The 21,150-nt window shown below is 45.8% G+C and overlaps 2 protein-coding genes across 18 annotated transcripts in view; one reads left to right on the forward strand and one right to left on the reverse strand.

Moving 5' to 3' along the window:
• The first annotated feature begins 8,230 nt into the window (after window positions 1-8,230).
• STAR (steroidogenic acute regulatory protein) lies at window positions 8,231-20,290 on the forward strand. 2 transcript variants are annotated; one of them, XM_070598936.1, is made up of 9 exons: window positions 8,231-8,350; window positions 8,495-8,639; window positions 12,111-12,359; window positions 14,869-14,982; window positions 15,298-15,425; window positions 16,547-16,705; window positions 16,847-17,031; window positions 17,650-17,743; window positions 18,238-20,290. In XM_070598936.1, the coding sequence occupies exons 3-9, from the start codon at window positions 12,296-12,298 to the stop codon at window positions 18,349-18,351; spliced, it is 858 nt and encodes a 285-aa protein (XP_070455037.1). In that variant the 5' UTR covers window positions 8,231-8,350; window positions 8,495-8,639; window positions 12,111-12,295; the 3' UTR covers window positions 18,352-20,290. The 2 variants fall into 2 exon arrangements, with proteins under 2 accessions (XP_070455037.1, XP_008505387.1); XM_008507165.2 differs by lacking the exons at window positions 8,231-8,350; window positions 8,495-8,639 and having other exon boundaries at window positions 11,937-12,359.
• Window positions 19,571-21,150, reverse strand: part of ASH2L (ASH2 like, histone lysine methyltransferase complex subunit) — a 32,555-nt gene continuing 30,975 nt past the window's right edge. For 6 of the 16 annotated variants that reach the window (XM_070598930.1, XM_070598921.1, XM_070598928.1 and 3 more), the window contains one exon: window positions 19,571-21,008. The gene's annotated coding sequence lies outside the window, so the exon portion shown is untranslated. Of the gene's footprint in view, window positions 21,137-21,150 lie in introns of all 16 variants that reach the window. The other 10 variants (XM_070598931.1, XM_070598922.1, XM_070598927.1 and 7 more) reach the window with 5 other exon arrangements.

A 21,150-nucleotide genomic window follows, 5' to 3' on the forward strand; every position in this document is an offset into this window, starting at 1 on the left:
TCATACTAAATATCTTGTGAGTCCTCCCTTATTCCCTTTGCATGTTTTTATCTGATAAAGAAAACAAATTTTCAGGCTTGAGAAAGGAGCTTTCGGTGAACTTTTCCAGTTCCTTATGATACAGAAGCTTCAGGTTTGAGAAACAGCATCTCTGCTGTGCTTGCTGTTCCTGCGTTACCTGCTGTTCTGACCTAAATCCCCATGAGATCCGCCACTTTACCAAGGTGATTTTTCTCTAAATCTCCCGTTAATTCAGTTAGGTTTTGTAGTCCTTTGGATTTAGTCTTGAGCCTCTCATGCTATCATCAAAAAGGGGCACAAATAAAATGGGCTTCAGTGACTGATACATTTAGGTTATTCTTGGTCAGCATGTGTCTTGGCTGACAACCCACGGTGATGCCACTTTTCTGGGATGATGTTGGTCGCGTAGGACACGTAACAGACTGTCCGTTAAGAGAGTGCAGTGTGGTTTAATGGGCAATGTACTGAACCAGGAGTTCGGAGACATAGGTTAAAATTCTGAATGTGTTCTCTAACACCTTGGGCTTGCGCAAGTCAGTTATCCTCTCTGACTCTCAGGTTTTTTAACCATAGAATTATTCCAGATGGTTACTTCCTATAGTCTGTTGAGCAAAGACATCCTTTTCTTACGATGTTTATATCCAATTCCCATGTCTGAATTATTTTATGGTATCAAATATACTTAACATCTAATGAGCTCGGGTGTTTTTAAAACTGCCCGAAATGCCTATTAAACCATTCGACTGCTGAGCTATTCTTCATTGGGTTGGTTTTAAAGTAGATAATTTGTGAAGAAATAGTTGGACTTAATGATTTATCTAGTGTGTTTGCCTCTCATCTTACTGTTTAATAGCCAGAATTTGTCACTAACTACCTACACAAAGGGAAAAATCCATCAGCAACTTTTGAAAAACATGGCTAACTTCAGCAAACTACAAGATATTCTTTGAGGGTCAACAGGATTACAGCATGTTTTTCTGAGCACCACTGTTTCGAAACATCTGATACCTTCCAGAGATTTCAATTCACTCTAGTTATCTTGTTTGTTCAGCCTCCTTCAAACAGAATTCCAAATGTAGTAACAAGAGTTATGGTTTATTCTTATGTTAAAAAAGAGGAAAAGAGAGTTAATTTCCACAATAGGTCAAGAATTTCCAAGTTACAGCAAGGTTTTGATCGTTGCTTTCAGACCTTTGTCACATAGGCAACAGCTAAGAATTGGACCTAAAGGATGAGACTAGACTACCTGCATCCTCCTCTGAGTCTCTGGGCTGCCCAGCACAATGGCTTGCCCTCAGCTCTGCCCACCCCAGGCTTTTTGCACTTACTGGAATCTGGTGCCTTTTTCCTGGACCACTGCTGGTACTCTCTTCCGTTGTTTTTAGACCTCAGATTCAATCTCAGTTCATACCTTTGTTTTATCTTTAACAGTTTCTTCCCGTAGTGGTTCCCGTGAGACTGCTTTCAAGGGAGACAAATAAGATCCCCTGAGGCCTCTGTCCTGGCCATCTTTATTCAGATGTAATTGAGTCCGGCAGCCTCTCTTACTCTTCCAGCTGTGCTTTTTCTCTTTCCTTGGCCCTTGACCTTACATTGCATATTCTTAGCTAAGTTTATCTGCTCCCCTCGCCCCCTCTGATAAGCTCCCAGCAGGCTCTGGATACTTAGTGGAGCCAGACACCCTCATACCGTCCTTTGTGGAGGCCTCAGCCATGTCAGTGTGAATCCCGAAGGCACTACACAGAGGTGAAGAAGGCTGGAGAATGCTCTCAGCTTTCTCCCAAGAGTATAGGCTGACAGGCCCAGGCAGAGCGCAGTGCAGACAGCAGGTGGTGTCAGCAGGCAGAGCAGGCGCACCAGGCAGCTGCTCTGGGCAGTTCCCGACCTCTGCCCTTGGAGCCATCCATGAGATTCGCAGCAGCACTGCACAGCTGAAGACGTGGATCTCAGGAATTGTACCTGGCAAGAAATATTAGAGGCAGTTAAGGAACTGTTCCACCCCCACCCCACCCCGCCCCACAAAAAAAGAAATTACACATATGTACATGTGGGTATGTATGTACAGACCTGTGGGGCGTTTTCTCACCCTCCAAAAGTCATGCTACAAGAAAAGAGCTCCATCCAGCTTCCTTTGCCTCTGGGAGCCAGCATCCCCACTGAGGTAGGAAGAAGGCTTCCTGGTTGTGGATGTTGCAGGCCTGTACTCTAATGCTGAACCAACCCTGCTATAATCAAGAGAAGACTAGCAGGAGAGTCTAGTTTGAGCTGTCACCTTGGAGTTAATGTGAGCTGAGCAGCAATGTCATCCCTAACACAAGCTCACAGGCACACATGCTCTACCAATGCAACTGACTCCTGAAGATGACACCCAACCTCTTAGGAATATGTTAAATCTGAGAGAGGTAAGGTTTTTCCAATGAGGCTGACCATGATCAACCTGGTTAAACCCAGGTTGCAGTCTATGAGGTCTTGAACTGAATTCAGTGGGTTACAACCAGCATTTTTTTTAACTTGAAATAGAAAATAGAGTGCATCACATATAATAAAATTAGGCTGTCTGTGAAACTTGTTAGATGCATGTACATGGATATTGGCAACATAAAATAAATATGTTACTCTGGGTAGCTGTCAGAAACATTTGAAAAACACTGCCTTAGTTTGTAGTAATTTGTTATATGCTTATTGCAACTAGGAAAGAAAAGTACGTGTCCCTTCCCCATCTTTCATCTCAGCCCCTGAAAATCACCTGTGCCCTGGATGGGGCTGGAATTTGCTATTCTCTGTGCTTAGAACACACCCGCCCCAGATATCTGCGTGACTCCTTCCCTCACAATCGTCAGATCTCTGCTCAAATTTCACCTTCCCGAACTACCTCTTTTAAATCAGACCCCCTCCCCCACCTGTTTCCTTTCTGGCTTCATTATTTACCATAGCAAGTATCACAATCTGACATGAACTTTACTTTTTCACTATCTGCTCCACTCCCCCACTAAAAGGTAAACCCTTAAGGACAGGATTTTTGTCTGCCATTCTCACTCCTGTATTCTCACATCTAGATTGATGCCTGGCATGTATTAGGTCTCAATATCTGTTTGTTGAACTGAAGGATGGATAGATGGATGGATGGATGGGGGCATGCAGTGAATTCAGGCTGAGAAGCCAAGATACTTCGGAGACCAGTAAGGTACCAAAAGATGAGGACACCTGACCCACTGAGCAACCGGGAGTTGAGTATTAGAGATCCTTACACTGAATATGGAGATGTTCTCCTACTGTCGGGCAGCCTTCACTGTAGACCACAGCCTTCCAGGTTGGACATAATTGGTGTAAAAATATCTGGCAGAGCATCCCAGGGAAACATGGGGTTGGGGTAGGGGAGGACTTGTCAGGGTTGCTGAAAGTAAACAAATACTCTTCTTCAGCCTGTTCTCCCAACCACAGTGGCCCACCCCCACGGTGCACATCACCCCTCCAGGGATCCCCTGGATAAGGAGAGCAAGGGACTGCTTCGTGGGAGCTTGTTTTTACCAACTAAGTAGGTCTTGTATCCAGTTAAGTGATCCAAGATCAAAAATAAATTTTTCTGTCCCCTCCCCAAGATCTTCTAGCCTGAAAGAATTAGAAAAACAGCCCTAGAAAACACAGCATCTCTGCGGCTTGCTTGTCCCACAGCTCTGGCTTGGTCCACCTTAGTTAGGACTGTCCAGTCGTCTACTCCTTGGCTTCTGCCAGGTCTACTTGGAAGCAGAGAAGAAAATCAGGTCTTTTTTTATTTCCTCTTGTCTCATTTCACTGCTTTGCCTCTCTTTTTCCCCCGCTCAGCCTCCTATTTTCTACCAATTCTCCTTTTTTAAAAAAAATTTTTTTCCCTAACTCCAGCCACTCAGTAGCAGTTGCTGCCACTTGGGGTAAAAAATGGCCTCCAGTGCAACTGCTCTGGAAACAGAGAATTGAGTGGTGGTGGGGCACCTGCTAGCCAGTGGCTAGGAGTGAAAGGAAGAGAGCTCAATGCGGGACACGTCTCAACGTCAGAAACCCAGATTGCCTGGGAAACCATCTCTAAGACCCAATTTTATTGACGTGTAATTTATACACAGTAAAATTCACTCTTTTTAGTGTACAATTCTATGAGTTTTAACAGCCGCATATAGTTATGTAACCTTCACCCCTGCCCCTTTGAATATAACTTCTTCCTCCTTCCCCAGCCCCTGGCAATTACTCATCTGTTTTCTGTCCCTATAGTTAATGTTGGCAACTAATTCAAATTTTCCTCAAAAGAGTGTACAGATCAAATAAAATATCCAGAAGTTAAATTCAGCCCACGTACCTTTAGTTTGTTCTGGTTTAGAAGACTATGAGAGACAGAAAACTCTGTGTTCCCTGCCAAACTGCTTGGGCAAGGAGACCTACAGGCTGGCTGACCTGTTGGAAATGAAGGGTGAAGGGAAAACTAGGGAATCAGATATAATCTAACAGTTGAGTCGTCTTTTGTCACCCTGAAATTTGTGCAGTGACTACTGTATGCCAGGTATAAGAGACAACCATTGGCCCTGTTTTTCAGAGAGAAACATAAGATTTTAAAAGGTTAAGCTGTATAACCGAGAGCACAGACTAGACTGCCTGATTTTTGCATCCTGGTTTCTTCACTTAACAGCTCTCTAAACTTAGTCAAGCTGCTTACCCAGCGCCTCAAGCTCCTCATCCATAAAATAGGGATAATCATAGTACCATCTCCTCGGATGGTGGTTGTAAGGACTAGATGAGCTAATACGTGTCAAGAGCTTAGAAGAGTACCTGGCACAGAAGGAGGGGTCAGTGTCAGCTTTATCGTCTGCTGAATCCCCAACACTGTGCTGGACTCTTGCGAGAGATTCCACACCCTCAATGAACTTATACTTAGAGCCTCCTTTGTACAAATAAGAGTGTTACCTGTGGAATAATGGTGACCAACTCAGATAGAGGAATGAAGTGCTGGATTACATAAAAGGTACTCTAAAGGGAGGTCATGCATAATTACCTCAAGCCCAACAAGTCAAACTTGCCTTAACTTTCTGCTGCGGTCTCACAATGGCCCCTTCGGAGGAAAACACTCCACTCTCCCCCTGTTAAATAAGCGCATACCCTATAAGCAGTCCAGGGTTTGCTCTCACCTCCAGGCTAGCCACCTTTAAGAGATGGAAGAAAATCTATATTTATTGCTAATCTCCAAAGTACCACGTTGTACACTTTCCAACTTTATTAAACATTTATTCAGTATCTATTAATTCTCTAGCACTGTGCTAATTGCTGGGGGTTCAAAAACTTGGAAAGGACCCAAGTCCTTATGGCATTTACAGGTCCTTATAGAGCTCACAGACGTGTAAAATAGGGAGAGCTGCATATTTCAGGGCAGGGCCAATATAGGAAATCTCTATGCCTTCCTCTCAATTTAGCAGTGAACCTAAAGCTGCTCTAAAAAATAGTGTTAAAAAAAGATGTGTGTCGGGGCAGGGGACAATAGTCTTTTTGGGGGGGAGGGAAGATTAGCCCTGAGCTAACTGCTGCCAATCCTCCTCTTTTCGCTGAGGAAGACTGGCCCTGAGCTAACATCCATGCCCATCTTCCTCTATTTTATATGTGGGACTCCTACCACAGCATGGGTTGCCAAGCGGTGCCGTGTCCACACCCAGGATCTGGACCAGCAAACCCCGGGCTGCCGAAGAGGAACGTGTGCACTTAACTGCTGCACCACCGCGCCGGTCCCAGCAATAGTCTTATTGATACTGTGCTAAACATTTATTGAGAGGGCCCAAAAGAAAAAGTATTGAATTCTAATTAAAGAGTAGAGTGACTCACTGTGGATGACATGATTCTCTATATAGAAAACACTAAACAATCCACTAGAAAACTATTAGAAATAATCAACAACTACAGCAAAATTGCAGGGTACAAAATCAACTTACAAAAGTCAGTTGCATTTCTATAAACTAATAATGAACTAGCAGAAAGAGAAGTCAATAATACAATCCCATTTACAATTGCAACAAAAAGAATAAAATACCTAGGAATAAATTTAACCAAGGAGGTGAAACACCTATACACTGAAAACTATAACACATTATTGAAACAAATCGAAGAAGACATAAAGAAATGGAAAGATATTCCATGCTCACAGACTGGAAGAATAAACAAAGTTAAAATGTCCATATTACCAAGAGCAATCTACAGGTTCAATGCAATCCCAATCTCAATCCCAATCCCAATGACATTTTTTAAGGAAAATAGAACAAAGAATCCTAAAATTTATATGGAACAACAAAAGACCCCAAATAGCCAAAGGAATCCTGAGAAAAAAGAACAAAGCTGGAGGTATCACGATCTCTACTTCAAAAATATACTACAAAGGTATAGTAATCAAAACAGCATGGTACTGGCACAAAAACAGACACGCAGATCAATGGAACAGAATTGAAGGCCCAGAAATAAAACCACACATCTATGGACACATAATCTTCAACAAAGGAGCCAAGAACATATAATGGAGAAAGGAAAGTCTTTTCAACAAATGGTGTTGGGAAAACTGGACAGCCACATGCAAAAGAAAGAAACTAGACCATTGTGTTACACCATACACAAAAATTAACTCAAAATGGAGTAAAGACTTGAATGTAAGACCTGAAACTGTAAAACTCCTAGAAGAAAATATAGGCAGAACACTCTTTGACATTGGTCTCAGCAGCATGTTTTCAAATACCATGTCTACTCCGTCAAGGGAAACAAAAGAAAAAAATAAATAGTTCTACATCAGACTAAAAAGCTTCTGCACAGTAAAGGAAACCATGAACAAAATGAAAAGACAACTCACCAACTGAGAGAAAATATTTGCAAATCGTATATCTGACAAGGGGTTAATTTCTAAAATATATAAAGAACTCATACAACTCAGTAAAAAAAAAACTTGACCAAAAAATGGGCAGAAGATATGAACAGACATTTTTTCCAAAGAAGATATACGGATAGCCAAAAGGCACACAAAAAGATGTTCAACGTCACTAATTATTAGGAAAATGCAAATCAGAACTACAATGAGATATCACCTTACACCTGTCAGAATGGCTCTAATTACCAAGACAAAAAATAACTCATGTTGGAGAGGATGTGGAGAAAAGGGAACCTTCATACACTGTTGGTGGGAATGCAAACTGGTGCAGCCACTAGGGAAAACAGTATGGAGATTCCTCAAAAAATTAAAAATAGAAATACCATATGATCCAGCTATTCCACTACTGCGTATTTACCCAAAGAACATGAAATCAACAATTCAAAGAGACTTATGCAGCCCTAAGTTCATTGTAGCATTATTCACTATAGCCAAGATGTGGAAGCAACCCAAGTGCCCATCAACTGATGAATGGATAAAGAAAACATGGTATATATAAATATATATACAACAGAATACTACTCAGCCATAAAAAAAGACAAAATTGTCCCATTTGCAACAACATAGATGGACCTTGAGGGTATTATATTAAGCAAAATAAGCCAGAGAGAGGAAGACAAACACCATATGATTTCACTCATATGTGGAAGATAAACACAGGGACAAAGAGAACAGATTAGTGGTTACCAGAAGGGGATGGGGTGGGGGTGGTGAAAGGGGCACATATGTATGGTGATAGCTAAAAACTAGACTATTGGTGGTGAACATGATGCAGTCTTAACAGAAACTGATAAATAATAATGTACACCTGAAATTATGCAATGTTATAAACCAATATGACCTCAATAAAATAATTGAAGGAAAAAAAGATGGGGCCGGCCCAGTGGTGCAGCAGTTAAGTTCACGCATTCTGCTTCAGCTGCCTGGGATTCACCAATTCGGATCTTGGGTGTGGCCATGGCACTGCTTGGCAAGCCATGCTCTGGCAGGCATCCCACATATAAAGTGGAGGAAGATGGGCACAGATGTTAGCTCAGGGCCAGTCTTCCTCAGCAAAAACAAAAACAAAAACAAAAAACAGGAGGATTGGCAGCAGATGTTAGCTAAGGGCTCATCTTCCTCAAAAAAAGAAAAAAGAGAGAAGAAAACAGGCTGTTGGGTTTTGATAGGGATTGCGTCAGACCTGTAGATTACTTTGGGTAGTGTTGCAATCTTAACAACATTAAATCTTCCAATCCATGAAAAAAATTTAAAAAAAAAATAAAGAGTAGAGTCAGGTGGGGCCCAAAAGGAAGCACTGGAGGAGAGAGAATACTGGGAGCTACCTTGAACGTGGAGAAGGCATGCATGGGCAGACTGTAGGCAGACACCTCGGGAGCGTGCTGAGCATTGCTGGCGAAGAAAGCCAGGGTGAGCATTGGAGGGTCCGGAGAATGGGCTAAGAAGTCCGGACTTTATTTTGTGGGCTCTTGATGTATTGTTACCTTATTTAAGCCTTATAACCACCCGGAGAGGATTACAAAAAGAAAGAGAAAACATATTCCTATTTTACAGAAAAGGAAGTTCAGACTGAGGAAGTGAGAGGCTCACAATCCTAAAGTAAGTGGTGGAACGAGGATTGGAAGTCTGAACACAAAACCTGTGCTTTCTCCACTCCAGCTCACAGCATCCCAACACTGCCAGTCCAGTAAATCAAAAAGTAAGTAGTGTTGCCCAGGACTCACCTCCTCTGAGCCAGGGCCCAGAAAAGCTCAAGGTCCCCCTTCTCAACTCTCAGTCTCAGCATCCTAGGAACCTGCAGAGGCATCTTCTCATGCCCACCTTTCATACTCTGCCATCTGTTTCTCTTTCCAGCCTTCATTTCCCACCACACCCTACAAACATTCCTCCAGTCCTTTCTCCGTGACGTTGGCCATTTGCTCTACCTGGAACACCCGCACCCTGTCCTCTCTCTGTCTCAATCCTGGCTCACTCCTGATGTACTTTCCCCACTCAGCTCAAACGTCGCTTCCTCCCAGAAGTCTTCCTTAACACTCCTCTCTCCCCCCGGGGAATTAAGTCTTCGATCCTCTGTACTTCCAAAACTCCTCAGCTGCTCTACGATTCCCCATACTGGGTCTTACGGTTCATTTTTCCTCATAAGTCTAGAGCTACACAGTGGTCACTTGATAAAGGATTGTTGAATGAATGAGCGGAGTCCTCTTTTCTGCTCTAAAGCCCTGCTCCTTGCCCTGACCCTGGGGACTTCCTCTCCAGCACTCTGCACTCCCTGCGCCGGATCCCTGGTTATCTTCCTTCCTGGCCTGCTGCGTCCATTTGGTCTTCTCCATTGGGGGCTCTGCCCTCATCAAAAAGCAAAGCCAGATACAGATGACCTCCAGAACCAGAGGAAATTCCCAGATGCTCTCCCCACCTTACTGCTCAGAGGGACAGTGAGAGTTAACTAGTCATTCAGCCTGGAAAGGATGAAGAGAAGAAGAGAGCCTTGGCCCCGGGGGAGGTCACCAGCACCCCCTCCCTGATGGCTGATGGCAGCCTCTGACATCAGCAACAATTGTATGCCCCGGTCCTCCCCGCACCACCTCCTCCCCTCTCACAATGGCCATAACCTTCCACAGGATGGCAACAGCGGGACCTTGAACACTATCTGCATGTCCTATCTCATAATAACCCCCTCCCCACCACCTCCCCTGAGGCACACATGTGCATGATGGCGCACGTGGACCAAGCAGGGAGGGTAGCTGGCATCCAGGCTTCTCAGCACGCCCTCTGCACCTTCTCTGTCTGTGTCAATGAAAGGCAAAGGGCTCCTGGCACAGGCTGGAGCCTCGCCCCTTGCCGTCTTCTGGGATTCTGCAAGGTTGTAAACAGAGCCTACAGGCAGGTTTCCTAAGTCAAAGGACGCACCTGCACCCCCAGCGGCTTCCCCAGTTGGTCACCCAATAGAGGAGCAAGAACCTGCTCTGTGCCCTGCCTGGAGCCAGGTGCTGGGAGGGGAAGTGGACTTGGCGCCCGCCTCGGGGAGGAACAGTTCCCCAGAAGAGACAACCACACTCACACAAACCGATAACACAAATCAGGACTAAGATGGTGCCTTCTAGTGGTACAGACATAAGGCTGTAAGTCAGAGGAACGAGTCATTCCAGAAGGTCGGGGTGGTCAAGGAAGGCTTCAAGCAGAGGACAGGCCTTAGGGGGCCTCGAGGGATGGGCTGGGAGCCCCCAGGCAGCCACTGCTCAGGGAGGAGCCCAGGACAAGGGCCTCTCTGGGTTGCTGGACCCATCACGCTGCTTGTGAAGGGGTTGAAATGGGGGGTGTGGGACTCACCCTTCTCTGTATGGGCTCCAGGACCACGGCCTGGCTCTGAGCCAGGTCCTGTGCCTTTCTTCCTTTCTGGAGTGAGGGAGACAGCAAGAGTCAGTGGGGACCTGCTACTGCTCCCCTCTTTGTAGGCCTTCCCCCTGCCTCCATGCAGTGGTGACAGGACACACAACTCTCTCACACAGGAGACAGGCCCTGGGTCAGGGGCAAATCCAGTGTGATTCTCTTGACCCCCAATATCCTTCCCACTGAATCTGGCTTAAAAGCAACCTCAAGGTCAATGTTAAAGGGAAAAGATTTTGTCAGAGACCAGCGTGCAGGCTGGAAGGGGATCCCCTCACGGGGTCTGGGTGACAGTTTGGGAACTGCAGAGGAGACGTGGCCACCTTGAATCCCTGGTTAAAGCACAGGGCCCCCAGAGTACAAAGTCTGGAGTTGATATTGGACCTGAAGTGAGTTCACTCACCCGTCACACAGCAAGCCAATCTTGACACCAAGTGTAGTGCAAGAAAGGAATTTTATTGCAAAGTGTTGAGAAAGGAGAATGGGCAGTTCATGCTGTAATCCTGAATTCCTGGAAGAGCCACAAGCAAGGGTTTTTATCTGGGGTTTTAGGGCGGGGAGGGGAAGCATGTGGCCCTGGGGCTGAAGTTCTCTGCACACGCATGACTATCTATTCTATGTCTTCCACGTACTGAGTTTTCAGTCTCTGACGTCTAAAGTTTACAATCAGTCATTTTAGCTTCTCAAAGTTCCTGTGAGATCCATAGGCAGGTAGGTGGCTGTCAGCAAGTTCCTCTCTTATCAGCCGTCCTCCTGCTGTTCTGCAAGGCAAGCTCAGAAACTGGTTGTTTCCCATGTTAACCTTGTGGGTACAAGGCACAGTTTCACCCTCATCCAGAGAAATGTTAACTCCTTTCTCCTCAGCTGCAGAGTGAGCACCCCAACACCTTGTTTTTTCAATCTTTCAGCTCATGCCGAGCCCTGTGGCGCAGCCTGCACAGCTGAGGGTACTTAGGGAAAGTGTGCTGAAGGGTGCGGGGCATGGCCGGGCCCTGGTCCCCTCTCTTTGTGTCGCTGGCCAATTCTACCCTCTGCTCTGCGAGCTTTCAGGACTCAGCCCTGACGGATCATGCTTGCTCCAGCACAAACGCCTAAGAAGGGAACTACTCTGGAAACGGCTTTGGTAAAGGCTGCTTATATAAATGGATGAGTAAATAATTGAACAGAATAATTGAACACTAAGTTTCTGGGGACTGCAGGAGGAACCGTGTAAAGATGGACTGACAGTCAGAGGACGTGTGTTGTTGTCCCAGCCCTGCCGCTGACAAGCTGTTTGACCTTGAACCAGTCATCTCCACTCTCTGAACTTCAGGCTCCTCATCCAGGAGCTGGATGGCCTCTACCAGCTCTGACCCGCTAAGTTCTCTTAGCAGATACCCTGGGCACTCCCAGGGCAGTGTTTCTCAAAGCATAGAGTGCCGTTCCCAGAATACCTGCACGGCAATCACCTGGGAATTGTTTTAATGCAGGTTTCAGAGCCTCCATTCTAGGCCTGGTAAATCTGGAGTTTATAAGGATGAGGGCTAGCAATCTGCATTGGAAGCCGGACTCACATGTTGAGAACCACTGTCAGATGGTGTATGCTTTCTTCTAAACTGCCTTGACCTCAGCTGCTGCTTTTTCTCTCCCCTCCATCGACTGGTGCCTGGCACTCAACCTCCCCCCTCCCCTGCCACGCTTCCCACAAATGGCCAAAGCTGCAGTGTGAGGCAATCCCACAATCCCTTTATCCCTTTATCCCTGACCCATTCCTTTGTACGGTGAGTGATGGTTTTTTTATCTCTAGATGATGAAGCAACAGCCTTCAGCTGAGGCATTTAAGATGACGAACACACATTCCCAGCCACAGCTGCAGGACCCAGAGGCAGATCCTGACAGGCTCAGGAGGTCTGGAAGAAGCTCCCCTTGAGAGTAGGAGCAATAGCAGCAGCAGCAACAGCACTGCTACATTTGCACCCGCGGCTGGAAACGATGCTCCTCGCGACGTTTAAGCTGTGCGCTGGGAGCTCCTACAGACATGTGCGCAATATGAAGGGTGAGTGCCCTCTGGAAGGGGCATTCGGCTGGCAACCAGGAGCTCTCAGGCAAGGTGGCTTAGTGGGGCAAGTGCTGCACTGGTGGCAGTCCTCTCAGGTTCTGATCTCAGTTTTGCCTCTTATTGGGTAAGCCTGCGCAAATTCCTTCCCTTCGGGACTGCAATTTTCCCACCTGAAGAACCGGGCTGGATGCTAAGATGCCTGTGTCCCTTCTAGATTCTGTAATTTCTGGTCTCCCCTTCAGGGCTCCAATCTTTCTTGAACTCTTCCTGACTGCCTTCCTCTAGGATTGGTACCAATGGTAGCAGGAAAGTCCTAGCTGGTGGTAGAGGCAGGAGTAAGCCTTGACTCCAAAAAGAGTGTTGGCAAGCCTGAGACAGGGGCAGGGAACAGAGGGGGAGGAAAGAGAGGGAGCCAGGCAGCAAAGAGTGAGGTAGAGAGAGTGAGGCGGGCAGGCGGTCTTGTTATTACTGCACAGTCAGGAGGCAGAAACCAGTTACCAAGGCCACTTTGGTAGAGCTAATCAGGACCCAGGGTCATTTGAGTCAATCTGCTGCTGTCGCTGAAAGGTTCGCAAGGACTTAACAAGTCCTTTCCAATGACACAGTGTTGAACTAGCTACTAGTGAGATGGAGCCATGCTTAAAACCCTGCACCCAGCAGTAGGGCTGTTCTCACTAGATCCACTCGCCTGGCTCAGACTCCAGTGGCACCCTGAGCAGGTACTCATGCAAAGGACCCTAGCTGCTAGCAGCTATGCAGACATGAGGGCACAGGTGTCTTTAATTCTCCTTCTGTAGCATGCCAGAGTCCCGCCCCAGCTGAGTCCAGGTTCCTGAGGGATGGACGGCGTCGGCGCAATGAGGGGAAAATAAAGAGAACGTGAGACTTGGGTTGGTGTTAGCAAGTCCAGCTTTACTGTGCACAAGTGGCGTTTATATATTTTTCAAGATTAGTACAGAAATAGCTCTACAAATATTCTCAGAGAGATAAGGAAGTAAAAAACGAGCACAAGAATATTTATTAGCATTCTATTCTATAGAGCATAAGGTTAATGGTAGTCTTCTCCACAATTAACTAGTGTTTGTTGCCTCTGAGCTAAAAGAGATAGGTACCTAGACATCTATTGTAATTCATGGTAAAGTTAAATCAAAGAGAGAAGGTCCAGGCCTCCGGACAGGACAGCAGTCTGTCTGGTTACATCCTGGGGGAGCCATCCCTGCCTCCCTCAATCATTTACACCATTAGTGTAGATGGTTAATGGGAACAAAAGGCGACTCCAGGGTATCTTATCCCCAGGGCTATTTGCATTCTCAGCAGGCAGTTAAACATCTTTACATTCCCGCACCCTTTAGGGGGTGAAAGCATTCCTTTGTCTTTTAGATTGTAGAACTAACAGTCCCTTAAGCACGCTGCCGTAGAAAATATCACTTTGTTAGTAAAGTAAAGGGCTGAAAAGCTAAGCTAAACTATATATCTTCAAGAATGAAAAACAGAAATAAGTATAGACATAACCTTGATAGAAAGCATGCATATAATTCAGAAAATATCAGGGGTGTCGGCCGGCCATTCTTCACCGAGGGGCATCCCTGCACCCCTTGGCCCTTCTACTCATCAATTATTTATTATTTATTGCTTTTAGGAGAAAACCTCTATAACATTTTAACAGAAAGCAGAAGGTCAAGAATAATATATAGATACTTCTTGAATATCCAATTAACCAGCAAACTTAGAAGGACGATGCATATATATATTTAGACAAAGAACTGGAGGGAGAAGGAAACATTAACCAGATGGAGGCCACAAACCTAATTCGACATCTTATCTGGGCAGGATTCCTTTCTGCTTGTCTCAAAAGGGACTGTGTGCTCCTCCAATAATTAACTGCATCAAATGAAATTAGCTCTCAGAAAAATATCTTGAAAGTTACCTGCAGGTGGTCACATTCTCTTACTATATTTAATTCTCCCGGGAGGTAGTGCCTCCCAAGCAGCCACCCAAAGGAGTGAAAACTGGAGGTTAAGAAAGGAAAAGGAATGAAGGGCAGTTAGAAGCAGCACAGGTTTCAGAACTATGTGAGGGGCTGGCCGGTTATTCTTCACCAAGGGGCGACCCTGCACCCCTCGGCGTTAATCGGCTGGACCCTGTCAAACAGCCGATCAAATGATGTAGCCATGGCTCCTGGCAGTAGCAGAATTTTTCTGGTTGCTTGAACAAAGCCTGTCTCCCTTTCAAGAAGGAAACTTCAGCAGGCTCTGGTGCAGCCCCTGCCTCCAGGTAGGACCAGGCCTGCCCGGCCAGAAGGAAGGCAGTAAATTCCTGGCCCTGGAGGCACCTGATGCAGTATAATGAGCACTGGACTGGGAGTTGACCTGACTCTAGTTCAGGTCCCTGCTTAGGAATCTGTGTTGCTGAGCCAGTTTCCTTATCTATGACAAGATAAACAGGTGGGATGATCCATCTCTAAAGGGCTTTCCTCCTAAGCAACAGTTTTCTTCCCTCCCCGCAGGGCTGAGGCACCAAGCTGCCTTGGCCATTGGCCAGGAGCTGAACTGGCGGGCACCTGGGGGCCCGACCCAGAGTGGGTGGATCAACCAGGTTCGGCGTCAGAGCTCTCTGCTTGGTAAGTGCTGAGGCTTCTGGGATTCTGGCAGTGGCAGGAGGCTCTGGGGTGCAAACGTTGTGCATGTGGCTCAGGTTCCTTCTCCTACCCCACCCGACCAAGGCCTTTCTCACTCACTTTGAGAGGATAGGAATGGAGTTCCTCAAGGCCAGATCCCCTCCCGTTGCCTGCAGCTGACGTGTCTAACTTGACCTGCCAGCTGGACCCTATGGCTCTTCAGAGGAAAGAGCAGATCCAGAGATCAAAAGGATGTAAGCTTGTGGGAGGCTTAGGGGACCAGAAGGCAGCTGGTTCTCTCCTTGGGTGTGTATCCAGGCTCTCAGCTAGAAGACACTCTCTACAGCGACCAGGAGCTGGCCTATATCCAGCAGGGAGAGGAGGCAATGCAGAAGGCCCTGGGCATCCTCAGCAACCAGGAGGGCTGGAAGGAGGAGAACCAGCAGGTAAGGGTGGGTATGGAGGGACTGCACTTCCTCACTGTTCCACCGCCATCCTCAAGGTCAGCGAGGGTCTCTGCTCTGCCTGCTTCATGCAGTAGTCACGGGGCAGCAAGGTTGTTTTAACTCGAGAATTTTCCTTTCCCAAGTATATATCTTCAGATACTCCCTTCCCCTATCAAAGACATCTTAGAGACTCCTGTTTGAGAAACACTGTTCCTATATCCTGGAACCTTCAAAGGCATTGTCCACGCATTCAGCAGAGACCATGCAATGGGGGTTCCGCGTTCATTAGAGGCCTCATCACCCTGGGTCAGAAGTTCCAGTGCCAAGGCGCAGTGTCTGTGCTGTTCAGCCCGCCTGACAGCTGAGCCTGCTGGGATGATCTGGGCTCACCGGCAACAGGGCTAGACTAGAATACGGATGGCCCGAGGCCATATTCTTCTCTACTCCTGAGCACTGCACCTTCACTGGGAACTAGTAACAAACAAGGCAAATGTTAAAGGCCAGTGGCTCCATTGAGACTTTGGTGGCTTTATCTTCAGCCAAAGCTTACATGCTGCCCATTGCCCAAAGTTCAGGTAAAACTTCTCCAAGTTCTCTAACAGACTATTAGTTTGGGAGTCAAGAAATCTGGGATCTAGCTCTAGGAATGCTCTTAGCTAAGAGCAAATCACTGACTTTCTCTGGCCTTACATCCTTGTGGTATAAAATGAGGTAGTGGACTAAGAAAATCTTTAAGATCCCATTCAACATTCTAAGTATGTCATTAACTGGTTGTAGACCAGACTTTTCCCATTCCCAGGTTTGTGTCTCTCAGGATGTTTGAGCTTCTGAAGTCGAGTAAGGGCCTTTTCAGTTGGACCTACCCGCACCCAAAATGTACCACCAAGAAAAAAGGGTCCAAGGGGGCCGCAGTTTGCCTCTCAAGTCTTCAGCAGATGGACGAGGCTTGTGGAGGAAAGATTACCTACTCCATCTTAATCAGAAGTAGTTCCAGGCTTCCTCATGCTTAGCTAAGACTTCTTTTTGCTGGTCCTCTTCCTGCCTTGCCTGGCATTGTCTACATGCCCTAGGCTAGGAATATTTTTGTCTAACCTTTATCCTGGAGCTCGTTTCTCTGACAGGCAAACGGGGACAAAGTGCTGAGTAAAGTGGTCCCAGACGTGGGCAAGGTATTCCGGCTGGAGGTGGAGGTGGACCAGCCCATGGAGAGGCTTTATGAAGAGCTTGTGGAACGCATGGAGGCCATGGGAGAGTGGAACCCAAATGTCAAGGAGATCAAGGTGAGGAGAGTCCAGGTGTGGGTGGCAGGGACCCATGGGAGCCCAGCATGAAAGGCGGGCCAAAGACTGGGCTGCAAGCTGTGGGTGGAGCCTTAGCCTGAGCACTGGCTGAGCAGTGATTCTGCTTCCCTGTGGCCTTAGGTCCTGCAGAAGATTGGAAAAGATACCGTCATCACCCATGAGTTGGCTGCAGAATCAGCAGGAAACCTTGTGGGGCCCCGAGACTTTGTGAGTGTGCGTTGTGCCAAGCGCCGAGGCTCCACCTGTGTGTTGGCTGGCATGGCCACACAGTTTGAGGAGATGCCCGAGCAGAAAGGTGTCATCAGGTAATCCTGACAGCAGGCTCAAAAGCTCCCTTTCCTAACACAGGCCTCTGGGCATGCACCTGCCAGTTGTGTGATGAATCCCTGGCTCCAAGAAACCAGTCCTTGGTCCGTACCCTCAGCTTCCTTTTACAAAGGAAGATTCTCATTTTCCAGAGTAGGAGGAAGGCAAGATTGGCCCTACTTATATACCCAGTTTGTCCCTCCCCTCCCAGAAAGGTTAAGAACCTTAATCATTTTCTAAAATAAGAGGTAGGGCTGAGCTTCAACAGGTACGACTGTACTATTGATGAAAATATAATCCATACCACTCAGAACATAGCTGCTACCTGAGTTTCCCAGGGGCCCCAGCCACCACCCTGGACCCTTTCCCCCGATCTCCCAGTCATCCAGCAACTAAAAGGCACCACAGGAGGCCTCCATGTTCCAGGTCCGGCTCCAACCAGCCATTTGTTCTAATGAGCTGGTAACCATGCCAACTGTTAAATATCACCCTTGGCAAAGGATACTTCTCTGATGAGATTTGGAGGACAAGATACTTGAGAAATGTGGCAGGTATAACTTGTCAGCATAAAAGAGGACTCTGAATTGTCCTCCTGACTACTTCTCTTCATTTACCAGAGCTGAGCATGGTCCCACTTGTATGGTGCTCCATCCCCTGGCTGGAAGTCCCTCAAAGACCAAACTCACTTGGCTGCTCAGCATTGACCTCAAGGTGAGGGGCACAGGAGATTGCTCAGTGGGTGGGTAGTGGTGAGAAAAATAGACTCTTACCCCTCCCACATTGTCTGACACGGATCAGGAAAACTCCTCTTCCATTTTGAGAGAATCAGACTGTTGGAGAGGGAGAGACTTGACTAATGGCCTAATTGCTATCCCATCATCTCAAAAGCCTGCAAATGGCTCCATCTTACCTCTCATATCAAATTTCAACTCTGTAGTTATAGTTATCATTTTAGAAAGAAGGAAACTTAGGCCCAAAAAAGATATGGTAACTAGCTCTGGGTCACCCGGCTGGGAAGAGGGTTGAAATTTGTCTTGACAGCAGGGCAGTAATGCAGCCCTTAACCCTGGTCGACTGCACGGTTGCACCTATAAACAGAGATGGAAGACCAAGCCCTAGGCAGCCCACACTGTGATAGGGTACAGAGGTGTCTAGACTGGAACATCAACCTCAAGGGGGCCAAATTCTTCTATCCTCTCCTCTAGGGATGGCTGCCAAAGACTATCATCAACCAGGTCCTTTCGCAGACCCAGGTGGATTTTGCCAACCATCTGCGCAAGCGCCTGGAGTCCAGCCCTGCTCCTGAAGCCAGGTGTTAAAGACCAACTTGCTGCTCCCAACTGTTCCTAGCTGCATTGGCTTGCATGCTCATCAGGAAAATCCCTGCCAGAAGCCTCAACATCTGTTTAAGATCTTTATCTGAGGATAGTGTGATGGGGTGGTAGTATGTTTAGAGTATGGTAATAGGACTCAGACTGGTAAAATTTTACTACCAAGAAAATGGGGACAAGGCTCTTAGAAGAAACTTCTAGCTTCTTCACTGATTAGCTACGAAATGAAGGTTAAGGGTCCCAAAATATTTGTAAAACTTTTTCCTGGGTCTAATGTCTACCTGAAAACATCTTTAAAATGCTACTGGCTGATACGGGGTGCAGAGGTGCTAAATACAAGGACTGGGACCTCATGCTTTACGGGCTCAAGAGCTCCATTCTCTGCAGGCAGTGTGTATGGACATTCAGGGTCTTACAAAGGGGCTCCGGCAACCCTCCCCTCCTACACCAAGTAGGTAGAGAGCTGCTCCACTGGACAAGCAACTCCCCACAGCAGGTGCCTGCTAAAAGCCTAGTCCAAGTTTTCTTGATGAAAAAGTACAAAACTAATTATTAGACTGCTTCCCTTACTTCTTAGACGAGCAAGTCAGAATAAAGAATCATAACTAACACACAAACTTCAGCCTGTGCATGTTTTAAAATTCTGCTCCTAGAAAAAAAAAATCTAGTAAATTGCAACTGCATACTAAAGGAGTCCTGGACAAAGATTTTAATTAAACTAAATCCCCTAGCTCATTAAAAGGAAAAACTACTGGGTAGTTATGTCATTCGACTAGAATCAGTTACCAGAATCTTTCATAAAAATTTAATTTCCACGATATGCACAAGCCTTCATCAGTTCTTAAACTCTACAACTGGTAACATTTCAAGATGAAGATTATGACTGAGGATTTTTATTTACCTAATTAAAAGGAAGGACAGTACCAAATATGAGAGAACGAACGGCATTACTAAGATAAAAACAAATTTTATTTTCCCGTAGTGATTGTTTAGACCTAAAAATGGAACTGAATCTTTAGTTCAGATTCTATTATATCAGCTTTCAGCTTGGCTTGGGCTGCCACTTTATCTGCTTAGTAGGTCAGTGTTTTACTATTTTGAGGAGATGGCTGGAAGAAGGGGTAATATGGTGTTAGCAAATTCCCTTTCCAAGATTCAGAGACTTTTTGCTTTGAAAATATAAATCGGGATCGGATTATTTTGTTAAAATGTGCAAGTAGGATGAAAAACCAACATTACCACTTGAAGCTTTTCCATTTTAGTTCTAAGAGCATTATGAACATAATTTGGAAACATAGCTCTAGCTTATTAAACAAATTAGCAGTAGTGGGAATGCTCATGTTTACTGAGGTATTGAAATTTTACAATTGGTAGAGGTATTATTATTTATTCTGATTGTTTGTTAGAATAGTCTATTTTTGGCATAGATCAAACTGTTTATCTTTCCAGGAGCTTCAGTGTGAGAGAGAGAGCTGTAGAGGTGTTTCTAGAACAGAATTACCATCCACTCCCAGCTAAGAAACATGGTCACTTGTTTGAAGATGGGTAAAGCAATACATACTCTGGTTTCAAAAGTAAAGAAATGGTCTTTCAACACACACCATGGTTTTGAGCTCAATTATAATTTGCCTTCTTCAAACTACGCACTGTGTCTTTGGGGTGACTGGAGAGATATTTTCCCACTTGTTTAATTTCATATTGGAATAAAATAAGTTGTCACTGATGATCTGTTTAAAGAAACCATTTTATACAGGACTGTATGGGCGTGGATATTCTTTGAGCCCTTCAAATGAACTTCTCAAAAGACAGACACTTCGAATATGAAGTATAAAGAGGCAAAATCATTATTTCTGTAACCTCTAATTTATGAAAGCCAAATGTACAAAAACCTAATTTTATCATTCAAATTAAATGAGTGTACAAGTTATATATGTGGTGATTTATATTACAAAGAATTTACCTCCAGCTTCCTTTAAATAATACCACCCTCAATTTCTTAAGAGTTCTTCAAACTCTGATGATCCAGAAGATTTATAACCAAACCTGCCCTTTAAGACCAGCCATGAATGAATAAGGTGTCCAGGGGTGACAGGCTGAGACTTCAGCCTACGATCATACTGATTCTGTTAGGTTTCCTGTTAACAGATGTGAAAGAGCCAAAATAAAGAGGCTGAGTGATTCGTTAGGAGACAAGATATATTAGTCAGAGCTACTGTGTTAAGATACCAACGGTCACTTGAAATCTGGGAAACTTCTTAAACATATGCATAATATATGGTGATTCCTGGCAACATTTGACCTATCTTGTGGTGAACCACTCTACCTATTAACCTAGGCAGAAAGTTCTATGCAGGGAAGTCTCTGGGGCAATCCTGGGACAGCAACATTGCCACTGATGTATTAAAAACGGAGACAGGGAAGCCACAAAGAGATTTCAAGGGAAGGCTCATTCTTATATCCCAGTTTTGAGTATTCTGAACACTGTCCTTTAATCATCAGCTATCACAAAGGAAGATGAGCAGGCAGGAAACACCCTGCGCACATCAACACACACATTCAAAGGAAGGCCGGAGGCAGACTCTTTTAAACTCCTGTTCACCTCCTGAGAATCCGATCTTCACAGGATAAAGAGGCGGATGAGCCGGCTGGAGAGAATGGAAGCAACAGGACAGGGGTTGAGATGTGAGTCAGAAATCTGTCTCTTTTCTCCAATGTGGGCTCCCTGTCCTCAGACTACCCACATTTCTGACACTGTCACCAAGAGGAACCCAACCTGAAAGGGAAGCA

This window comes from Equus przewalskii, chromosome 28 (assembly GCF_037783145.1).
Source record: "Equus przewalskii isolate Varuska chromosome 28, EquPr2, whole genome shotgun sequence".
Lineage (NCBI taxonomy): Eukaryota > Metazoa > Chordata > Mammalia > Perissodactyla > Equidae > Equus > Equus przewalskii.

What these genes read in the sequence shown, in the direction of transcription:
- STAR (XM_070598936.1), top strand. Translation starts at nt 12,296, where the DNA reads ATGCTCCTCGCGACGTTTAAGCTGTGCGCTGGGAGCTCCTACAGACAT. An exon ending in GCGTCAGAGCTCTCTGCTTG is followed by an intron (nt 14,983 to 15,297) that starts GTAAGTGCTGAG and finishes GTGTGTATCCAG; the next exon opens with GCTCTCAGCTAGAAGACACT. An exon ending in TGCTCAGCATTGACCTCAAG is followed by an intron (nt 17,744 to 18,237) that starts GTGAGGGGCACA and finishes CCTCTCCTCTAG; the next exon opens with GGATGGCTGCCAAAGACTAT.